This window comes from Sinohyriopsis cumingii, chromosome 13 (genome assembly GCF_028554795.1).
Source record: "Sinohyriopsis cumingii isolate HCF-2022 chromosome 13, ASM2855479v2, whole genome shotgun sequence".
NCBI lineage: Eukaryota > Metazoa > Mollusca > Bivalvia > Unionida > Unionidae > Sinohyriopsis > Sinohyriopsis cumingii.
In genome coordinates this window covers 34,060,101-34,084,763 of record NC_142973.1, presented here as the reverse complement: position 1 = coordinate 34,084,763, position 24,663 = coordinate 34,060,101, and the positions used below count along the sequence as shown (strand labels likewise).

Genomic DNA, 24,663 nt, shown 5'->3' with positions numbered 1-24,663 from the left:
CTCTAAACACACGTTTTAAAACCACCGATTTATAAATTGTTCAGTAAATTGAACAAGTAACGTTGGATCTTCGGACTGATGGTCGTTCTAAGCAATTACCTGGTGAATATATATATATATATCTTAGGCAGAGAGCAGAAGTAATAGCAGTAGTGGTGGTGGTGGTAGTGGTAAGCAATTACTTGCCTAAATTGCATCAAAGTATTTCTTATTGCCAGTTTGATGCTATCGACAATCATTTCCACACTCATGATGTCTTTTAACTATGTTTTATTGCAACGTGTACAAAAGAGACACAATGATAAAATAAACTCCATAAGGGGAATAATTAAAAAACCATCATACGTTGCAGATTAATTGAAATCAAGACTTATTTTATTGTCTAAAGCTCTCGAATTAGCGGACTGTCAGCAATGTTCAAAGTGTATTGTCCACATCCAAGCCTGTCTACATCCAAAACCTGTCATCAATATTCAAAGTTTATTGTCTACATCCAAGGCCTACACGCTAATAGCATTGCTTTACTGATCCGTCTAATGAAATACAAATCTTTATTCAAGAAATAAATGCATTTAATTTCCCCTTGTTTGTTATAATTAGACTTTGCATTCATAATTTTTGTAATTCTCGTGTCTTTTGGACCATTAGTGGCAATAGAAGTAAAATAATTCAGACCAACAAAAAAAAGGAGTAACGAATATGATAATAATTAAACTCTCTCTCTCCCCCCGCGATAAACAATGTTTTTTTTCTATCCAACCACATCTTTCTTGCCAATGAGGAAAAATTGCAACATATGTCCTCTACGTTTGCTGATAATTCATGAATCTTTAAATCTAGAAACAAATGTTTTTGACAGGAACAGTAAGGGGGCCCCGAGTGGCCGAGTGGTCTAAAGCGCTCTCAGTTATGGATCACTGCCATCTCACCTCTGTCTGCGTAGGTTCGAGTCTCGGATTCGGCCAATGTGAGAAAGCTTGCCAGTAGCTTCTCGAGGGTCGGTTGTTTTTTTCTGGGGTTTTCCCGGGTTCTTCCTCCACCATTAATACTGGCCGCCATGTATAGCGTAACGTGTGCTGAAAAATGGCGTTAAACCCTACAACAACAACAACAGGAACAGTAAGCCTACGCGCCATCTATGGGAATTAAAGAACGGTTAACATGTTTTCAGACAGGCAATTGATTAGGACTTTCTGGCTACGTGTTTCAACATTGGCTCGCAAGAAGCCACATAAAACACAGCCATTCTACAAATCTAGAAGGAAACTCACTCAGTCTGTCATGAATGGCGGGCCAGTTCCTTTTCTTCAAAGAAAAATCTGCCAAGATACAAACCACCATAAACTCAGAAAACAATGATAACCTGGTCAAATCATAGTATGAATTTAAGTTGACCAATAAACCTGTCCTCATAATGATTTCTAAATCGTGATGGTCGTTAATGTAACGACCATCTGAATATAAAATTTGCTATGGGGGGCAGATTTATCGGGCAAGCATGTGAAAAACAATTATGCAATGTCTATATCAGATTTCCCAAAAAACGTCGGAATGAGGATAAGAAACTGACAAGCTGGTAGACGAAAATCTTAACTTGTCAATAGTCATTGTGCTGTTGCAAACATCAGTTCTAACTAGTTGGGGGCGGGGAAACAAAGTTTACTCAGTCAAGTCAACACATGCGTACACATATCTTTAACCGTTGGATCAACATCTTTTTGGAAGCTTGGATTACTTCTTAAATAGTTTTGGCGTATATTTATTATCACATTATTTGCTCAGAAATGTTCACTTCCATCGAGAATCATGGATAAATTTGTAAAGTATTAATCTGGTACACATATGCAAGCATACTTTTCGCCAAGTAATGTTATAAAAAAGAGACAGAATACTTTGGAATGTCGCAAATGACGATCTTGCACAACAATATTGCAGCTAGAAAGTATATTAAGTTGAGCCCTTTACAAATGACGGAAATACTGCTCTGGATTTCTCTTCCTTCAGGTCCGTACTGACATATTTGGCAACATCTTTTTAGATAAACCCTATGATTTCTAATATCATTTTTCCATATTGTCCAATTGTCCGATTGCATTCTTCCGATGAATGTCGAACCGACCAAGACAAGGAAACCCCTTGTTCAACTTCCGTGCTGAATAAATTTAATTGCAGAAATATTCAACAAGTAACGGGTATTGATCCAGAACTGGCCAATCTGCGTTCAGTTTGTTTGTCATCTGATAGCACATCTCCGATAGTTCGCGCATGCCGGTGATCCGATCCATGATTTCAGCGAATCGTTTGTTGAAGGCTTGGTTTCGTTTGTTGATAAGGTATTTGAGACATTGGATTAGACGCCATTGAATTTTTTCTACTTTGTCAGCTTCCTGGAGGTCACAGCGATCTGAAAAGAAACAAGAGACTAGATAAATGGCGTAAATCATTTTAAAATTTGATTAAAATTATATATGCAAACACCTACAGTATACGAAGATTTTAAAGGCATCCAAAAGGAATCATATTTTGCTAACCTTACCATCAACAACCTACTGGGTTCAAAACGTCATTTGAGCCACGCAGCATGTATTTCAACTAAACGTAAATGTCAGTGCATACCGAAAAATAACGCCATATCTTTAACGGATTATCTGGTCGGTCAGAGCTTAAATGCCTGTCAGATCTCGTAAGATAGATATGTGGAGGTCTGATTTAAAAAATGATGGTTGATTTCACGCAATTGAGTTTGTTTAGTTGCCTGATAAAACACTTGAAATATTCATATCAACTAATTGGACACCTCCTTGAGGTTCAAGATTTAAAACAGAATAGAACATGTTTGTTTTATTCACATCTTATTGTGGATCATAAAACAGAGTCATTCTGGAAGGATTTGACATTTGACTGATGCCGAAAAAAATGGTTTAGAACTTTTCTCTTCGGGGATAAATGTTTAAACGAGTTTAAGAACCCTCTTCGGTAGTGTACAGCGGATTATTTTCTCGATGATAAAATTTCACACCTTCGATATAACGACGATTTGTTGTTGTTGTGGTTGATTATTATTATTATTATTATTATTATTATTATTATTATTTATATAACTTTTATGAAATGTTATTTTTGCGGAAGACTAACTGATCGCAAAAAATGAGAAAATAAGACCCCTCGTGAAAACATTGACATATAGTATGCAATGTTTCGACATCATCCAAGCTCTTTTTCAGGCTACGAGACAAGTGGATATTTTCCTCAATGGTTATGGAACATTGGAGTACGGATCGATATTTCACGGAATGCTAGATCTTCAGATAAGTTTACATGTGTCATTCTTTAATACTTTATATCCATTTTATTTTACATGTGTCATCCTTTAATATTGTATATCAATTTTATTTTATATGCGTCATTCTTTAATATTGTATATCAATTTTATTTTATGTGTGGCATTCTTTAATACTTTATATCCATTTTATTTTAAATGTGTCATTCTTTAATATTGTATATCAATTTTATTTTATGTGTGGCATTCTTTAATACTTTATATCGATTTTATTTTACATGTGCCATTCTTTAATATTGTAGATCAATTTTATTTTATATGTGTCATTCTTTAATACTTTATATCCATTTTATTTTACATGTGTTATTCTTTAATATTGCATTACCATTTTCTTTTATATGTGCCATTCTTTAATATTGTACATCGATTTTATGTCATTCTTTAATATTTTACATCCATTTTATTTTATATGTGACATTCTTTAACACTGTATTCCATTTTATTTTAAGTCATTCTTTAATATTGTATATCCATTTTATGTGTCATTGTTTAACACTGTATATCCATTTTTTATATGTGGCATTATTTAGTAATGTATATCCATTTTATTTTAAATGTGTCATTCTTTAATATTGTATATCCATTTTATTTTATATGTGGTTTTGCTTAATATTACATATCCATTTTATTTTATATGTGGCATTCTTTAATATTGTATATCCATTTTATTTTATATGTGGTTTTGCTTAATAGTACATATCCATTTTATTTTATATGTGGCATTCTTTAATATTGTATATCCATTTTATTTTATATGTGGTTTTGCTTAATATTACATATCCATTTTATTTTATATGTGGTATTCTTTAGTACTGTATACTAATTTTATTTGTGTATGTTAGGTTTCGTGACCTACTGTTTGTACAACATATCTGCCCTTGTTTTTTCTTGACAAAAGTCGTTTTAGTTCATCAATCTGTTTACAATCATATCTCCACAGCAGTACTTGGACATCTGACAGACACCGATAAAATGTAATGTTCTGGTGACCTTTGGAATTCCCAGTCTGTTTATTTTCAGTAGCCTATCATACAAAGTATTGCATTTCGTGTTTGGGGCCCCGAGTGGCCGAGTGGTCTAAAGCGCTCTCCGTTACAAATCACTGCCATCTCACCTCTGTCTGCGTGGGTTCGAGTCTCGGATTCAGCCAATGTGGGTATGTGAGAAAGCTTGCCAGTAGCTTCTCGTGGGTCAGTGGTTCTTTCCGGGGATTTTCCCGGGTTCTTCCTCCACCATTAATACTGGCAGCCATGTATAGCATATCGTGTGCTGAAAAATGGCGTTAAACCCTACAACAACAACAACAACGGCATTTCGTATTAGGGAGCGGTACGGTTAGTAACGATATGTTCCGAGTGAATTTGAAAGCAGTTATTTGGTTTTGGTTGTTGTTGAGTTTAATTATAGCGGCGTGCGCACAATTGTGCATGTGCCACTTTTTCTGACTGCACCGCAGCCTACTAGTTGTTCCTGGGAAAGGGAATGGTGCCACCTCCCCCAGGCTTTTGTGGGTTCAACCCTGATAGTTTGGCCTCAATCTGTGGGTCCGTAAAGGTCCCTTACAGTTGAATGGTTGGCTGTCATTAGTGGGAAGGAGAGCTCGGGAACGGTCCTGGTTGCTTCACATCGCTGGTTTCTTGTTGCATTTGCCTGGTGTTTCTTGCGTTTTTTTTTTCTCGTTTTTTTATATTTATTTCAAAATGTTCTAAAAGGGGGGTGGGGTTCTATGCTGTTTATAGAGGTTGTCAGTAGAAATCATGTAAGAAGAGAGATTTTCAAGGTTATTATGGTATTACTAGTCGAGGTGTTTAGGGTGTGCTTCCTACGTTATGTTATTTATAGGTTTTTAGATATTGCCTCTTTAAGTTATTTATTTATTAATGTTTTTAGAGATTGAATGTTATTTATACTTTATTTAGCAAGAGACCGGAGTCCTAGCTGATTAATCGGTTCGTTAAGGACATCTAGGACATCCGATTTTGCGGTTTCCTTAGTTTTTGATAGGTGCTTCGTAAGTGAATTATTTATTAATATTTTTATAAAATTGAATGATATGGGTTTGTATGTGGGGGCTTCTAAATTTATTTAGCTAGTTACTGGGTCTTTTGGTTTTGTGGGGATAGTAATTATATTTTGTTCCTAAGTCCTGCTGAGTCTATGAATTTATTTATATTTTTATATGCTGATTGTCTATTTTCATTAGAGTCCATAAGTAACTCTGGGTATGTGTGTGGTGATCCAATCTCTTTTTGGTTTTTGATAAATATTTTCCTAGCGAGTTGATATTTTGGGCATATATTGAATACGTGGTGTAGATCTTCGGTGGTGTGGCAGTTAAAGCAGTTAATGGTTGCTGGTTTTGGTCCTATAAACCTTCCAAAACTGCTTCTAGTTTAGGATTTTCCAGTTATTATCCTGTTTATGATTTTCTGTTCTAAATAGGTACCTTAGGTAGCTGTATGTTTCTATCTTCGGTTTTTGGGGTTTCATGGTGCTTTTTACCTTTCGTGGAGGAGTTCCAAAAATCTTGCCATTTTTGGTCTATATATGTTTGTGCGAAGCTTAGTGCTTCTGTAGAGCTACAGTTAAGCTTAACAGAGTTTTGATCTCCTAGTTTGGTTTGTACAACTTTGTCTGCTGTTTCCTTGCCAGAGATTCCAATGTGCGACGATATCCACATGAACTCGACTAACTGATGTGCTGTGGTGATATCGTCAATTAATTGGCATGCTCTGTCGAGGAATTGTTCCCTAGAGTGTGTTTTGCGATTTTGGATCGATTTGATAACGCTTAGGCAATCGCTTATAATGACTGCTTTAGGTATTTGGTTGTCTTTGATCCATTGTAGTGATTAAAGTATAGCCCAGAATTCAGTGGTGTAAATGGAGCAATAGTCAGGTAATCTGGATCCCGTTTGTATATTGAATTCAGGGATGACTATTGCTGCTGCTGTTCTTGGTGGGTTGTTTGTTTTTGATCCATCGGTATATATTTTAACATAGTCCGGGTATTTTTGGTTGATTTCGTTTACCAGTACAGGTTTTAGTAAGTTTTCTTATCCTTCTCTATTGCCTAACTTGGTAGCTTCAATGTTATTTGGTTGATGAACCATAAAGTCAACAGAACATGACTTCTTATCGGCGTCCATCAAACTTCCACCTAGGATTGTGGAGATACGGTGTTAATCAGATTGCTAAATTCCTAAACGTGGGCTAAATTAGCACTGTCAACTAATACAATCTCACCTGCAAAGGTCAGAGCTATCGCACGCATGAAAGCAATCTCCACTTTGTCCATGTTCAGCTGTTTCAATTTGTCTGTGAAGGGATAGAGATACGATAGGTAGACGGGGTCCCACACTTTCTCGAAGTCTTTTATGCTGTAGTAGAACTCACCGACGTACGTTTTCTCCTCGGAATTGTGACACATGTAATGACCTAACAGCCAGTAGTCAAACTGGACAGCTGAAACGAGTGATATATGATTACATAACGGACATACGTGCACAGGATATCAAACAAGTCTTCATTAATGCTAAAGTTATGAAACGAGTTGAATAATACTATAAACAAGAAAAAACTCGTACAGCATCAAATTCAACTTGATTAATAAATTTAACGTTTAATGAGATCGAAATTTTAAAGATACTTTTTTATCATACAACACTTCCAGTTATTCAATTATGCCTCTGTGACATTTCTGTGTTATGTCCCACAGTGATCTAGGAGTTGTATTAAATGACGTCATAACAGTAATAATTGTAAAAATTTGTGAATGCGCAGTCATATTCATCGAAACAAATGTCAAATTTGTTTTATTGTATGATCTTGAAGTGAAAAATTAAATTAAAGAAACTTATTGGAAAAATAATTTCTTATGACTTTATTTTAAGATTTCCCATCATGCCATGCGATGCTTGATTATGTATAGCAACAGAAGTGATACCTGCAGCAACAAAAACGAGCACTTTATGAGCTAGGAAAAAATAAACTGTTGCTGTTGTTTTGGGATTTTTCAGTACAAGATGGGTTATACATGGTGGCCAGTATATATGGTGAAGGAAGAAGCCTGGAAAACTCCAGAAGGAGCCACCGACCCACGAGAAGCTACTGGCAAGTTTTCTCACGTACATACATCAGCCGAGCCCGAGACTCGAACTCAGGCAAACAGAGGTGAGATGGCAGCGCTTTAAACCACTGAGCCACTCGAAGAAATAAATAGAAACTGCATTACATTTCAGGCATGGAAATTTGTGTTGAAGTTCTCAAGTTATTTCCCCGTACCATACTGACACCACCGTTATTTAACGATTTATTCCAAAATCGAAATTCCTTTGTTTTCAGACATTGTCAGATAGTTTACAAAATGTCAAAAATGTAATTTAGTGCGACAGATTAGATCAAGTCAATCGCACCACTCTCTTAAGTTTCTGATATGGTCAGCCGATGAAAGTGGCGTACGTGTAGGAAATAAAACGGCGCGGTCGTGTGCTCAGGAGTGAGTTGAATCTTCTAAACTTCAACTCTGGGGCAACTTAATAGTATAAAGAAAATGTGCTGTTTTTTTCCTGCGTAAATATCTATTGTATATCATCTGGTGGTACCACAAACTTCGCCACGTGCCTCCGTAGAAAATCTACATAGCGTGCAGTCGACGTTGACTGTCTGCGGTATGTAAGTTTTATCTAAAACATGTAAGATACACACGCTCTTTAGCATATGTGGTACCTAGTAACAATTTTCGTAATCTTCTATCTTAGAAGCATACGTACCCAGAGTCGAGGGATATGAGAATCGAGGTTTAGAATCCTCAACACGTCGGTTCGAATCTACACAGTGGGAATACTGTTGTTTTGTTTTTTTGTTTTTTCGTATTACTACACCTTACTTAACAACATAAGTGTCACTGAGCGTAAAAATATTCGAAAATATTAGAATTAAATATCCCCATACAAATGATTTACTGAATTAATACAATATTCTTTCGGACCGATAATCACAGATTTGATTGTGAAAATTCAATATTCAGTGACACGATGTCAAACCCGATATCTAAACTGAAAAAAAGACAGAGATCCAGACTGAGCGAAAAGACAGAGATCCAGACTGAGAGCAGAAATAACAACTCTTTTGCAAACTGTCAACAATAACAATACCAAGACCCTGTATGCAAAGAAACCCGACGACTTTAGCATTGCCATTGATTTTTGCACAACAATCATGATAGTGCCGAAACGAAAATGCAGAGAATAGTTTTACGACTCTCGCGGATTTCGTTCCACGTCGAAATGCAGAATTTCAATAGTGTTTGACAACTTGCCGACGATATATTTTGTCTTCATGTCATATTTCTCAAGTTGGACAAAATGAACAAAACTATACATGTATCAAGATTCTTCATTCCCTTGCCAAATAAGTTCTTCAAGTACTACTGTAAAGAAACTGTTTTACATTTCAGACAAGACCAGATCGATACCGGCATTAAATCGTTCCATTTTGACAAAAATGTCTTTAGGTGTAAAAGATCAGTTTTGCATCATCTTTAAAATTTCACAACTGCTCATAAGATAGTAAGATAGTTTATGGAAACAAATACCTTTAACAAGGGAAATTTTGTCCTGAGCTGGGAGTTCAGAGAAACCCGGCACTTCCTTGGCAAACCGGATGAGACCTTTTAAATCCTCTTGCATGTACTCGGCGAAGGCGTGCATCATACCAATGCGATTGTCAAGATCTACGCCCGTAGACTCATAAAACTGTTTGTATTCCTCTTTTGGGATTATGTAAGGAAGAGATCCCTTAACAGGATTGGAAAGGAGATTTTCCTAATAAATAAATAAAGAAGACGGAATTAGGTGACAGGAAATAGCGGTGTGCAACATATTTTCGCTGAGCATAAGATAAATATTTTGAACTTGATTCATACATTTTATTCAATTATTTCGAAATTCTTTCATATATGTAAGAATATGTAACAAGATAAAAATACATTTCAAATGATACTCAGTGATGAAGCCTGAAATTTATACAAACATCTCATATATGGGGTTCGACCTCATACAAATAAAACCAGAGATACTTTCGTTGGGATGCCATGATCCGTATTAATAGAGTTGTCTTCTCTTCCGATAAAAGTTCGGTAGTGACATTTTATCATGTTCAGATACTGTAGAGTAGTTTACAATACAAACAACTCATTCCGAATTCAGACCTATCAGAAAATATACGATTCCGAGTTCAGACCTATCAGTCCATATAAGAATGAACGCTGCAATGGCTCAATAATTCACATGACAGCATATGGCGAATATACTAGTTTACTAGTTAATTTTGCATATCCCCACAATAATCATGCAAGACACTCTTTAATGAATCTGAGCTAACGTGAGAAAATATAAACAAGTATAGTTGGTACAGATTAAACATGGGTAAAATTATTCTTTAACGCTGAAGATTGTCACATACAAAGACTAATATCAAATAATGACGATTGGTTGACAGAGAATACAGTCAAAAGGTATACAGTAGTAAAGACCACTATTAAAATCATAAAACAAACGACTCAATATGGCAACCGTACAACAATAAACAGCTGCATTATTTTTAAAATAATATACATAAATGCGCTATACCTAACAAGTATGAATGAGAAAATCAATTAAACTGAATACGATATGTTTTAATACTTCTTCATTTTAATTATAAAAGTATATATATATATATTCCTTTGATCAACTAAAATATACTTTACCTTGTATTTCGATTCCATCTTCTTGATAAAATCCTGATTTAAATACGTATCTAAGCTGCTTTGAGCTTTACTTTGAGCAGTTACAAGTTTTTCAATAAGCTCCTCGAATTCGTCATTGACACAAAAACCAACCTCGATCACACTTTTGCTTCTATGTTGGGAATTTTCTTTCTCACACGATTTGTAGATACAAGAGTCTGACATGTATCGACGCATTTTGACAGCCCCGGACATCTCCACGTCGCCATTTTTGCTATCTATTATATCAACATTCGGATCCGGTTGCGGTTCGCGGCAAAGTGTTTTCACTTCCTTAATATACTGAGTGTGAACTGCATGCGAGTAGCGTCCTGTTTTGATGGCTGAAAGACATTTTATGCGAGAAAACAAAATCACTCATGATTAATTTCTACTTTTTTGTCTGCTTACTAGACAAGTTTGGCAAATATGTCGTCGAGTCTAAGTCAACTTGTCTTAGAAAATGAAATACATATTTACATGCATACATATATGGAATGAAACTATGACCCATATAATATACGAATGCTATTTATAGTAATGAGATAACCTTGTTTTAACCTTTAAGGTTTAATAGCTATTCTCTTACCGTCTCTAAAATCTGCGTATATAATCAAACCTAGTTTCATTTTAAGAAATTTCGAGTGTAAGAAATACTAATAATTCACACAATTAAGATAATTTGTAATTGATGTTAAGAAAAAATGATACTTCACCATAATATAACGCTTTGTTTTAAAAAATTGGTAAAATGAATGAATGTTTCGGTCTTGACATTCACACGCACGCACACACACACACACACACACACACACACACACACACACAAACTGATTAAATATTTTAAATATTCTATACCATTTCTTGACATTCCAATTTTGAGGCACTTCTTATATCTACATGCAGAGCAGCTATTTCGCTTGTCTGGGCAAATCTGGCAATTTCCATTGCCGTAACATGTATACGTCAAGCATCTCAACATTGTCCGTCGAAAGAAACCCTGCAGACATACGGATGAACAATCTGTATATAATTCACATTAAAACAATGTCTCAGTGGTTATTAAAAAGGGAAGGTCCTTATAAACAAGTGGGAGGTAAAATGTGTTGACAGACAGGCAAAGATGGACAGACATACAGTCAGACAGATAGACAGACGGGCAAAGACAGGTCGACAGGCAAAGACTGACAGAGATAGTCAAACAAATTTATAGATAAGAATACAGACGTGTTAAAATATCCATACTCGACAATACTGACTACGTGCATTGGGAGGTTATTTGCGATTTATGTTTCCAAGAACATAATTGACAAGCTGGAAGATAGACAGAGACAGATAAGGATAATCAAATCTGTTTGGACATCAAGTTAATTGCAGATACAATGGCTTTATGGATTAAGCATTATCTCTCTGGAGAAAGATCGCTATACGGACAGTCGACCTAAGATGTAAAACTAGAAGATACTTAAATGTCAACTGTTACTTGCATATCTTATTTTCCCCATGACAATCGTCCATATTAGACGCCTTGTACCCGACAGATTGATTTATTACCGTTTGTTGTTGTGCATGTGACACGAGCGTGCTCTTAACACTGATTTTAGCAGCAAACAGGAAAACACATAATACATTTCCAAAGGTAAATATCTATCTGTTGATGCTGGAAGTCACTCGTCCATGCATATTAATAAAGAAATTTACAATCAAAATGATCAGAATTTAGACAATGTTAAGTATTAAAACAAATTAGACGTTTGAGTAAAACATGGCTTAGCTTTAGAATGATTACTCTGCCATCTAGATGATGTACAAATATGGTCATGGAGTCTATTCTATTCTGCTACAGTCATGTGAAAGAAGGTATATTTTGTAATAACCAGCCATTATGATATGATGAAAAACCGTCATTTACTTGTAATTCTTGCTAATATGAAAAAAATTAACCATATGCGCATTCTTTTCTGTCGGTTTTATTTTATTATTTTTTACTTTTCTTATAATATACATTTTACAGGTCAGAACGACAAGGTTGATAACCACCTTTGTACACATTTACATGCATTAATGTCCATTTAAAAATGCGGTATTTATATAGATAACCACATCTGTACGCATTTACATTTATTAACTTCCATTTAAAAAACGCAGTATTTATGTAGATTGTTGTATCAAAACAATAAAGACATAAAATTTAAAGCTGTTTTACCTAACTATAGTAATTTCGATAAGTTAACATCCAAATGCTTCTGGTTCTTAAAAGCATTTTTCAATTCTTCATCATTTAGCTCCGTTAATGTTTATTAATCTCTGTAGATTTACTTCGTTTATCATTTTTCTATGTTTCCTTTTGCTTTTAGCATTTTCACCGCGATTAACAAAACCTCTTTCTTGTAATGAAAAAAAAGTAATTTTTCTTTGAAAAATTATTGTTTTTTGTCAAACTGAAATTATCTGTGACTCAGTTTAAAATATATTTTCATTTGTAGTATTTTCTCATTTTTAGCGTATCGATTATGTCTAAAAAGATTGGGACATGTTCTGTTCATGAGTGTCCTTAATGGAAAGGTTGTGAGTTAAAAACTACGCGACACTTTCATGAAGAATAGACGTCGATACAGTACTGGTTACCTAGCAATTGCATCACTTGCATTTAGAATATAGTGTTTCCAAAACAAATCAGCAAACTAAAGACACGTCAACTCAGTGTATTTGTTAAAAGGAAACCTGAAACTACCTATCGAATTTTGATTTCAATCTGTAAAAGCTCCTTTCAGAAGGACATCATTTAGAACCATCCTTGATTTTTTTAGTGATTGACTCTTTTAATAATTATATAGGAAATTTGACAACTGCACTAAATTCTTTGAATTTTAAATAGATTCAGTCAGTACAAAGATGACTTGTTGTGTGATTATTAATGTTTAGAGTGTAGAATTTTCCTTTATTATGACTCGCTGATAATAGACAATAGGACCAGATGTCAGCTTGTATTCCAAACTGGTAATTTACGACCATATATACTCGTTACCCTGTTCTAAAGGATCTGTTTGTCACTACTAAGGTAACTATCGAGTCATAAGCTGTTAACGCAGCATGTGACTAAACATTCTGAAAGGAAGAAACACTTTGATTCTTAAATCTACATTCTGTGCATATGCCAATAATTCTTCGACGCTCAAAACCGTTAAAATTTCATTAGTCTCAGTAAATTTTTAAAAAATACGCAAAAACCCTACAAAAAAGAAGTAAAATATTTGTTCATGAGCGTATGTCTCCTTCATGGGCACATGTTACGATCAATAGTTAATAATTCAAGCTGTTGGGCTTGTAAATCCTATTTGCTTTAAAATTCGATTTGATAACCTTCAGAAGAAAAAAAAAACCGCTAATAACACATGTAGGTCAAATTTAGAGTGAAAACTTTAACCAGTCAATAATATTGGAAAATCACTATAATGCTGAAAAGTCATGGGTACATTATGCTAATTTTTTTTTAAAAAAAAACTCCTCTTAAGTTTGACTGTCCATGAAGAAAATAATTCTCAAAAATTCAGGTCAATTTAGGTTCAAAAACTAGAACAAATGATTAAAATCTAAACATAAAATCAATATAATGCTGAAGAAGTCGTCAGTTACCTTGCAACCTTCGCATGTGTTGGCACCATAATGGAATCCGGAAGCTTTGTCACCGCACACTCGGCATGGAGGCAGAAGCGGTCGTCGGCATGTTGACGAAGATTTTTGGATACTATCGGCAACATTGACTTGTTGATGGAAAGAGAAGGCCATATTTTTGAAAGATAAAATTACTTCTTCCTTTAATAAATGTCCAATTTAACCGTCCTATATAATTTTTCCGGTTAGATATCCGTTGGTGTTTTGGGTGCTGATTTCCTTGGTATTTCTACCCAAGGGGTGAACATCCGATGGTAGGTTTACCAAGAATAGACAACTCAACCCTTAAATCAAGGACAGTCAGTGACACCTGCAAAATATGAATTGATAATCCTAGAAAGTTAGTTTGATGAATAACTATCAGATATTTGAAAATTGCAATTCACCTGGATAGCAGAAACTAAAATGTTTGGATTGAGAAATGTCACATACAGAGAAACACACACACACACACACACACACACACACACACGCAACATTTCTACAATGCTTAAGTGAAGAAGATTCGTAAAAAAAATAAGAGGGTTCTAAGCAACTGTTAGACAGTACCAGTGTCAACCCAGCCACCCACCACAAAAGAACCTGTTCGCTTGTAAATAGGAGTATATGCCTTTAAGAACTGGCAACATTGAGGACAATTTGGATACGTCAACCCGTCGAATTGGTTTATCTTCCCTTTGACATCAATCCGTTGAACTGGTTTATCTTCCAGTTGACGTCAACCCGTGGAACTGGTTTAACTTCCCTTCGACGTAAACCCGTCGAACTGGTTTATATTCCCTTCGACGTCAACCAGGCGAACTGGTTCGTCTTCCCGTTGGACTCTTATGTCATCAAGCTGGCAGTACCGTCCTTACAATAACAGTGACTTTATATAATTGCAAAACAATGAGCAACTTGAGGAAGAAAGACCTGTCAATAATGTTACTGTATCATGAAAAACTATGAACAAAGTTTAATCTGTAAACTCATCTACCTACTGACCTATATAAATACGCACATATATCAATGCGTACAGTTCCAAATGTCTTTCTTCACACAAACAATTAACATATAATTGGGGATGTATTAACATTGAACAATGGGAGTACAATTCTTGCACCAAAAATATATTCACAGACTAAAAACATTTACACATACATACATACATACATACATACATACAGACAGACAGACAGACATGCATGCATGCACGCAGCATGCATGCATGCACGCACGTACGCACGCACATCCATCCATCCATCTATCCATCCATCCATACATACATGCATACATACGTACGTACGTACGTACGTACGTACATACATATATGCATCCATCCATCCATCCATACATACATACACACATAAATGTCGACGCGTGCAAGTAACACTGCAGATGTAGTTATATACATATATAGATATTTAGATATACTAATACAGACTGATACAAATTTAAGTCACGATAAAGGTAGACTCTACAAAAGTTGCCGTTAAATTAAAGTCATTCGTAGTTGCATGTTGTAAACCACACGAAAGCTGTTCTGTTCCCAAATAAAACACAATGTGGCTGCTTAGAAAATTATTAGTTAGAAATAGAGGGTATTTATGTGTTTTGAGTTTGTATGAGAAAATATTTCACTAAAGTAGTGGAAACATTGTAATATCATAAGTGGGGAACGTAAATTTTCTTTTTATTATTTATATTTTAAAGGTGTAAAACGTAGATATGCATCGATTTTCTCCATTCTGTCGCATATGTATTAATACATCGATAAAAAGAAGTTCCTAAATTTTACAATAAGATTGGGATAGCGACGTTTTACAAATTTAGCTTTTACATAACATGCTTCAAATTGCGTGTTTTGTCAAAATAATGACTGTACGAAAACGTTTTAGTTAAAAGAAATGTTATGTTGATGTTGTTAGGGGGAAGGTAATGAAGCAACAACACAGAGCTTTTATATCTGAAAGACTTTTGAACGTAACATCTTTAAACAACATTACTTTAATGATTTTGAGTTTACTTGTAAGGTTCGTCGTTGTTTATTTTGGTTATTTCTACATTTTAACATAACTTTTTGCGTGGCCTTGACAAGAATGAATTCTACTTTGATAGCTGTATCAATTTACCGATCCTCCACCATTAACACTGGCCGCCATGTATAGCCTGTCTTGTGCTGAAAAATGGCGTTAAACCCTACAACTACAACTACCTAATTTCGGTTTGCAATCAACACTAATCAGTGTCCCGATGTATCAATCCTTTTCAAACACGAATGTGAGGCTAGATAAAACTGCTACTTTCAAAGGGTTTATTAATATATTCAAAGCACGAGGTTTCCCCCCCCCCCTTAAAGTTGTGTAGCATTTGCTGTAGAGAATTTCGGGTATGCTACTGAACACCGTATGGGTTACGCATAGCAACACGTCATGCAAGGTCAGTTCACTGGCTCTTCCACAGTTCATGTAGAAAACTACTTTTAAGAAAATGTAATACTCGAAGGCATTTTTTGGTGCTGTTTTGGAGTTCGCTTTTTAGGTATTGGTATCTCATTCATTGCATACGTGTATATAAGAGGGTCAACAGCTGACACACATTAAGATATGTACAATAACTGTTGTAGAGAGAGAGAGAGAGAGGAGAAGAAGAAGAAAAGAAAATTAAAATAGACCTAGATATTGAAATAAAGGTTTAAATAGCATACTTAAGGGCAAATATATTTCATAAATGAAAAAAAAAGTTTCAAAAGTGACATCGCCACTGTGGATATAAAAGTGGTCTTGCCACTGAGTTGCTGTCGTTTTTCTACCACTAATAGCTCATTTATATATATATATATATATATATATATATATATATATATATATATATATATATATATATACGTCTCCTTTTCTTTGCATGATCTTAATCAGCCACCGCAGTAATTCTTGTGAGTACAATATTTTCTTGTGGGAACACGATACTATTTTGTTCTTCGCATAACCATAGCGTTATATATCCCATCGTTGGTCCTAATTTATTTAGATTGTATTAATACCGAAAAAGGACCTTTACATTATTTCTAACATTTGTTCCTCGGCAAACCCTTGTCTGAATATCTGATTACTTGTGCTGTTTACTCTTTTTCACTGTTTGCTTATGCATATCAAAAGGTATAGTCTGCCGTACAATTTCGAAGATGGATTTTTTTTAAAACCCCACGAATGAAAAGCAAAAGCACTGTATTTTGTACTTAACATGGCAGGAGATGGACTAAAGCTTTATTCACAAAGATGGGGATACGTTTATATCAAATTAGGGGCAGATCCAAGAATATTGTCAAACGAAAGCATAAACAAGCAAGCATTGATAATCTGGTATGGACATCTACCCCCACCCCCTTGAAGGTCCAAAGGGGCACAACCTGCTGAAGATATTACATTGTAAGCGTTTATAGGCATAATGTTTTACAATCATTTGTCTTTACTTGGGAGATGGCAGAGACAACACCACACCCATCCGATATATAATCAGTAGGACTGGCCTCGAACCTTTGAATGCCAATATGATTTTTCATCCTGTTTTGATGATCCAATCAATTGTTCACTTTCAAACGCAGTCCCTTCTTTATCAATAAAAAGTGCACTTTTCACTAATGTAGGATATTGTTACGTTCTGTCTCGAGGGAGTATGGCGTTATGCATATCCATGAAACACGAGAAAATCTTGTATCAGTCAGTGACGGGTAATAAAAGAGAGCAGCGGATTTTCGCCTGTGGCTTGCGACGATGAAAGCGATGACACGTGGGATTCAGTCGAGGCTTTGATATTTTCATTTATCTTATCAAATAATCATCAGATCGCTTTGATATTGTCGTTTATGTCATCTAATAATCATGTGATCGATGTTTCCCCTGGACCAATAACTGTATAAAAAGATGAAAGTTCATAACTTTGCATATTTGTACACTTTTTAACTCGCGTTACAAAATGATGAAAACCACGACATACATGTAAATTCAATCCGCTGATCCCCATTCTTGATTAACTAAGAACGCTAAAAAGTTAATTCGGGGTAAAATTATTGCGAGATTTATTGCGTAGCGAACAAACTCTTTTCAGACGGTGAATTTTATAAATGAATGGGCTCATAACGGTTAGACTTTGCCATAATATTCTATCCTGGTGGACCGGCGAATGTACGACCTGCCACCCCTGATTAGTCTTGTTTACCTTGAACCCGTTTTGTATGCCTACATAACATAAACATACTTTCTTACAGTCCCATATACCCGAACCGAGTTTTGTATGGACCCTTCAATACAAAGCCACAAATGCTCAATGTTATGCCAACGTTATCGGCGAATCGTGACTAGCCGGATTCCATTTAAAGCTAGGCAAATAAACAAGGAAACTGAACACACGTAGGGTTGAAAATAAACAATTATGTCAGTTTTCAAAAGGACGGGTAATACAGAACTAAGCCTTCATGTGTGTGTTACTGACACAGTAATGAAGTTGAAAACAGAAATGAAGTGAAAATTTTAAATGAATTTTGCGGTAATACTTCTTACCTGGTGATAAGTCCACCACTGTGTTGCCACCTGTGTAGAAGGTTTTATCGATCGTGTTGCTGTATTACATGCCAGCCCATTTTGTTTCAACAACCTGTCCCACACGAAGCGAAGTAGGAAGGTCAAATGAGGACGGTACTGTGTATTATATGTTTATATGTGCGTTGTGAAAAACCCGAATGATCGAATAATTTGTAAGTAGGTGGAGCCAGTAACAATAGGCATATTTTGCTATAGGTTAGTTTTGCATACTTAAAGTGTAGTACCCTAACCGACAAACTGTTATGACTTTAAAAACAGTAATTGTGTTATTTACATTTCTCAGCTCAGAGGTGCATGTGACCCCGTCTCCTCCTTTCACGTTTCAGCCAGGAATAGTTGATATTTCAAAAAGCAAATTTGTCAAACCGTTACTCAAAACTTATGTCAACGTGGTTAAATTATCTAAAGATATGCAAAGACAAACATAGATACGTCCATGCAGTACATGCATGCGTAATGACCTTGTACAACTTAATCACACTGTCTAGACGTGACTTAATTCAGTTAAATGTTTATCATTTCAACAGTTCATCCGCATTAAAGGATATACAATGAAAAAGGAAGACACTTAATATCATGATCTTTAGACGATGAAATGAGAACAACAAACGGTAACAACACATTACAGAAATCGGGTACAGAGAGTGACCAAATGAGACAAATCACGTACAAAAAGTGCCCATTTGAGATAACTGGAAAAAATTACACAGGTGCACAGGTTCTGATAGCGTCTAATAGGTTGTTGTGTGCATGTGTCATAGTGAGTGTGTAACCATTTATGAACTTAATTACCTATCTACCAACCTATTCAGCCACCTACCAACCGATTTATCAAACTATCTATATATATATCCCCCAGGATTCGTCTTTGGGAGCTTGTCCTGCGCCAATAGCCCCTAATAAATTAGTCAGAGTTTTCTCTGACCCTTGCCACCCCATTTTTAATATTTGGACATTTTATGTTGGGTGTAGGGTCAGAGTCCATTCCCTATCGAAAAGTTGGAATTCGCCGACACCATTTGGTGTCGGCATTGGGTAGCCACTTAGCAGCAGAGAGGGTGAACAGACCATAGAATTCCGACAAAACAAATAAAACAAACAAATAAAATCATCTCGTAGAAAGGTCAAGATTTTACAAATGAACTTTTCCTTGAGATGTTTTATTTCTGTAATGGACGATTGTACTAATGAAACCCCAGTTCGAAATAGTAGCTGAAAAAATAAAGTACTCTACGTGTTTATTTATTTCTTGTTTATTTTTTTGACGACCAACGTTGGTAGGTACCCTCTCTGCTGCTCCTCTTCTGCTGATATTAATTAAATTATTATGTTATAATAAAATGATACATCCAGAATCTCATACTGCAAGAACAGCTCGAGAACGATTAGAAGCAATTAAAAAATTTCTTCCTGTCAAAGACTCATTTAGAAAAAATTTACAAGCGCAGCAAGAAGCAAAAGTTGAGTATGAAGAAGACACTAAAAAACTGTTTAAACCCGTCACTGCAGCTACTGAGAAAGTTGCAACTGTCATCAAAGAAGATCTTCTTCCGGTATCAGAAAAAATAGCAAGAAGAACTAAACAGGCAAAGAAGATTTTACGAGACCTTCCAACTGACATAGCTGCAGCTCAACCTCCACCTGTTGGTGAGGAAATACTTGAAGGTATTGGAGAACTTCGTACTGAAGTCGCCGATGTGAGAAAAAAACTTGCATCTAAATCCAAATCAGCAGGAGAGAGCTTAAAATTAATTGCAAGATTTAACGAAGTTGTTGAGGAAATTAGAAATATTGAAAGAGAGAAATTACCTGAGATGATATCAAAAAATATATCTAATAAATCTAATTTTTTAAAACCCTTTTATGGAAAAACAAATGATGATGATTTCATTAAATGGATATATCGCGTATATTACAATAAAAAACAAGCTAGAGGTCAAGAATTTAAAAGATTTAATGAAGAAGTAAATAGACTTAGAGGGAGACGGGAACAACTAGGACAAGGAGAGTCCTCCCAGTATCAGCTTCCTCCACCTCTGCAACAAATAGAACAACAGCAATCTTCTTCGCCGCAGCAAAGGTTGAAGCCGGAACTTAAAAGGTCTAAAGAGCTACCTGGAAAATCAGCAGAGGAAAGATCACCCTTAAGACTATTTAAGAAAACAGCAGAAGAAGGAGCAACGGGAAGTGGTCTGGGAAATAATTTTGTTTGTCCTGATAATATCATTAATGATGTGTCACGGTTAGAAGTTCTCATAGGAGGAAAACGTGCCGGAAATAATTCACCAGAAATAACCAATGAAGCAGCTGATATTTGTCGGCGATTATTTCAAGGTGGTATCATGGATGTCGGAGTTTACCGAGAACTTATTGATGAGCTCGTTGATGATTAGTCACCGCGATTAGATAAATGGTAAATAAAATAAGATGATTGTGCATAATAATCATCGTAAACCCACACAGGTTAGAGCGGTAAACTCACGATTACCAATCTATAGTGTTATTTACGGAAATGGACTTGGTGATGTTATTCAGGGATTATTTACAAGGATAGCTCCAAAAGTAGCACCTGTAGCAAAACAATTATCGATGAAGGCTATTGATATTGTTCGTGATAAAGCTCCTGGTGCAATTGTCAATGTTGCTGGTAAGGCGTTCTCGGCGATCAAGGAAAGACTAGCACGATTATTGCGACGAAAACAACAACCACCGGTGAAACTGGCAAGTACTGAGGTGATGCCCGCAGACGTAAGTAAAATAATAAATCAGGCTGCAAATCAAAAACTAGCGGCGATATCTGAAGAAGCAGAAAAAAATATAACAGCAAATTTAATAGCAGGAAGCGGTCTTCGTCGACGATGATCATCATTTGGAAAAATGGTAACTATAATAAAAATGTTCAGGCGCGAATCAGACCCAGCATTTGATATGGAGGCACCTGTCCTTAAGTACGAGTCGGTACGTGATTATCAATTTTATTCTTATGACGCAAGACTACCAAATCAGCGGGGGAGAATCGAATTACAGGTTCATGATACAAGTAGATATTTCTTGCCCGCTGAGGCGTTTATTGAAGTAGAAGGTAGACTTGTAACGGATGTTGTAGCTAATACGGCATATGCTGCTAATTTGCGTGTTGGTTTTGTCAACAACGGGATCATGGCATTATTTAGTGGCGCCACATACATGATTGATGGAAAAAATATTGAATCAATTCAGAATGATGTCGACGTTGCTACAACAATAATTGGTCTGGCGAGATATTCTGACGACTTTACAAGATCAGCCGGTCCAACAATGATGTTTGCCAAGGATATTACTGACAACGCTGATCATGTTCAGTATACTAAATTACTGACACCACAAAATACTGCATCTGATCCACAAACAGTTGACTTTGAACACGCAGCCAGACCAGCTGCTGCTTTTGATATTATAAAAAGTGTCAATGCGACTTACAACCTGGGATTTGCAACACGCCGAGCAACGCTGTCGAGAAATGATAGAAATTTTTCGTGTGCAATTCCATTATCTCACATCTTTGGATTCTGCAGAAATGTTACAAAAGTCATCTTTGGAGCTAAACACACAATTGTGCTCGTAAGAAAAGGTGATGATAATGATGCAATCTGGCGAGGTGCTGGTGTTGCTGATGCTGGTAAAGTAAATATATCAAAACTTTCACTATGGATGCCAGTAATGACTCCATCTATTACTGAGGAACAAAAATTACTATCTTTTATGGATCAAGGCGGTAAATCATTGCTATCATGGTTAACAGTAACCACAGATGCTGCTCAAAGCAATATTAATGTTTTATTTACATGGCATATAGCATCACAGCAAGGTGTTTCTGCACCACGACATATTTTTATTGCACTACAAGATAATGCTAGGATAAATGATCAACAACGTTCACATATGATATTTGATAACCTTGGAGTTAATGAAGTTTCCTTACGGATAAATGGACATCAAGAACCGGCTGAGGATATATTGTTAAATTTTGATCAAAATCATATAGCGCGCGCATATCATCGTTTAATGTCATTCATGGGACGTGATCAAAATATAGATACCGGTTTGCAAATATCACAACTAGATTTTACAGGTCTATATCCGATTTATTATTTTTCACTAGAACATCTTGATTTATCCAAACAATCTGTTGTTGATATACACTTTCGAGCTCATGTTACTAACCCTCCTCCTGATATACCCGGTCCACCAATTGTTCCCGGCTTCTACAGAGCGATCGCGGTCATACTTAGCGACAAAGCCATGTTACTTGAAGGTGGTAGTGGTCGAATGAGGGTCGTTGATGCACCGGTGGAAAATATTTAATCGTGTTATTTAGAAAAATATTATTTATATAAAAATGTCGTATAGTCATGTTAATGTTACTCTGACCCCGGGTCAGGTAAAAAAGCTTCAATCAAAAACCGCCAACAAATGCGGAACTAAAATATCACTAAAACGAGATCATATTAGTGGTGGTCCAAACAAATTATCGTTGACAAATAATCAGATTAAACATTTCAATAAAGCCCTAGAATCAAAAACTGGAGTTCAATTCCATCTATCCCCGAGCGCCATCAAAGACATGGTTAAAACAGGTGGTATATTTCCACTACTTGCGGCCATTCCGGCATTAATAGCTGCAGCTGCTCCAGCCGTAGCAAAAGCGGCCGCGTTAGGTGCTGTTGGAACAGCCGCTGAAATGGCACTAAAGAAAGCAACAGGGCAAGGATACAAAAAAAAGGGACGCGGCTTAAGATTGCCAGAATCTCGTTGGGGGAGAGGCCTAAGGCTTCCAGGATCATTTCGTTAGACGTTCCAGCATCAAATTTTGATTTACTTAATGCCGCTAAAAAATTAAAAATATCTGCCTTTAGAGGTGTTTTTATGCGAGATCAATTACCGGAACAACCAAACAAACTAGAAACAGGTATTATTAATCTCGATGAACGTTCTGGACCTGGTACTCATTGGGTATCATACGCGGTTGATCCACGTGGAATTGTTTATTTTGATTCATACGGGTTAGCTCCACCTGTTGAATTTATCAAGTATGTCGCACCACTCCACGCAACAACCAGAGGTTCCAAAGTTTGGTATTCAACGCTACCCACACAAACAATGACAGATCCGCCAATATGCGGCCGTGAAGTAATTAATGTACTCGACGCTATATCAAAATCATCCAGGCCGCCACATAAAGTCGTGCACGATTATACAAGCAACCGATTTGTTGCGCGTAAGGCGTTTTAAACAACGGGTCTTATTATAATGGTTGATATTTACGGAAGATCTTCTTCACGCGTTAAGAAAAAGCTCGGCGACGTTGATCTGTCGAAGTATGTGACTAAGGATGACCTCGCTGATATCATGAACCTGGCTGGAGTTGACCCAGATGAAGTTGTTATTTTTCAAGATCGATATGGTAAACTAAAAACCAGCAATATCAAATGGAATGATATAGTTCGACGAGTACTTGGTGCAGTTACGGATAATATTCCCGTGTTTACTGACGGTGGTAGAATCAGAGATTCAAGTATGTCACTTAAAACCATCAGAGATGAAATTGCAAAAAGTGTTGCTAATTGCGTGAGAAACACCGGTGACACAATGATGGGTGAACTTAGCATGAACGGGAACAAAATAGTAGTTTTAAGAGATCCAACATCTAACGAAGACGCAGCAACAAAAAAATACGTCGACGTCAACTATGGCACCGTAGACGGTAAATTATCCACGTTACGGGCTGAGTATGACGTTCACGCAGGCGCTTTTGGAAGATTTCGAAGAAATTTTCAAAAAACCGATGATACCATAGATAAATTCTTCGGTACTCCACGCGCCATTGACATGAAACTCGTTGATATCAAAAATAACCTAGACACGATCAAACAAACACAGCAAGACGTCGTAGCGGGAATTCCTGAGATTGTCAGCAAAACCAATTTGATTAAAATTCCAGCTGGAATAATTCCCGGGCATATCACAAACATCGTATGCACGGTATCATCGGGATTTGCAACATGGTCGCAGCAAAATAATACTATCAAATATACCGCAACAGTCACTGGCGTGTACAGGTTGTCTGTGTTTAGTGCTGCAAAATTTGAAATATTTACGTTTCCATGGCGTCATTCCACCGACAGGTTTTCCGGGGTTGTATCTGTTATATTAAATAACGGAACCGAAGAAATATTTATTCTGGAAGCAGATGATAAGAAATTAACCGCAACATCCTTCTGGTGGTGTTTGGAATTTGTAGCTGAAACACCTCAATTGGTT

At 36.1% G+C, this 24,663-nt stretch overlaps 1 protein-coding gene across 2 annotated transcripts; it reads right to left on the bottom strand.

Annotated features, from left to right (window-relative positions):
* Positions 1 to 253: 253 nt before the first annotated feature.
* On the bottom strand, positions 254 to 18,475 carry LOC149785180 (vitamin D3 receptor B-like). 2 transcript variants are annotated; one of them, XM_089978980.1, is made up of 7 exons: positions 18,322 to 18,475; positions 13,745 to 14,093; positions 10,967 to 11,108; positions 10,091 to 10,452; positions 8,936 to 9,164; positions 6,586 to 6,804; positions 254 to 2,404 (listed from the first exon to the last, which is right to left on the bottom strand). In XM_089978980.1, the coding sequence occupies exons 2-7, from the start codon at positions 13,895 to 13,897 to the stop codon at positions 2,163 to 2,165; spliced, it is 1,347 nt and encodes a 448-aa protein (XP_089835106.1). In that variant the 5' UTR covers positions 13,898 to 14,093; positions 18,322 to 18,475; the 3' UTR covers positions 254 to 2,162. The 2 variants fall into 2 exon arrangements, with proteins under 2 accessions (XP_089835106.1, XP_089835107.1); XM_089978981.1 differs by lacking the exon at positions 18,322 to 18,475 and adding an exon at positions 17,292 to 17,666.
* Between the last annotated feature and the right edge of the window lie 6,188 nt (positions 18,476 to 24,663).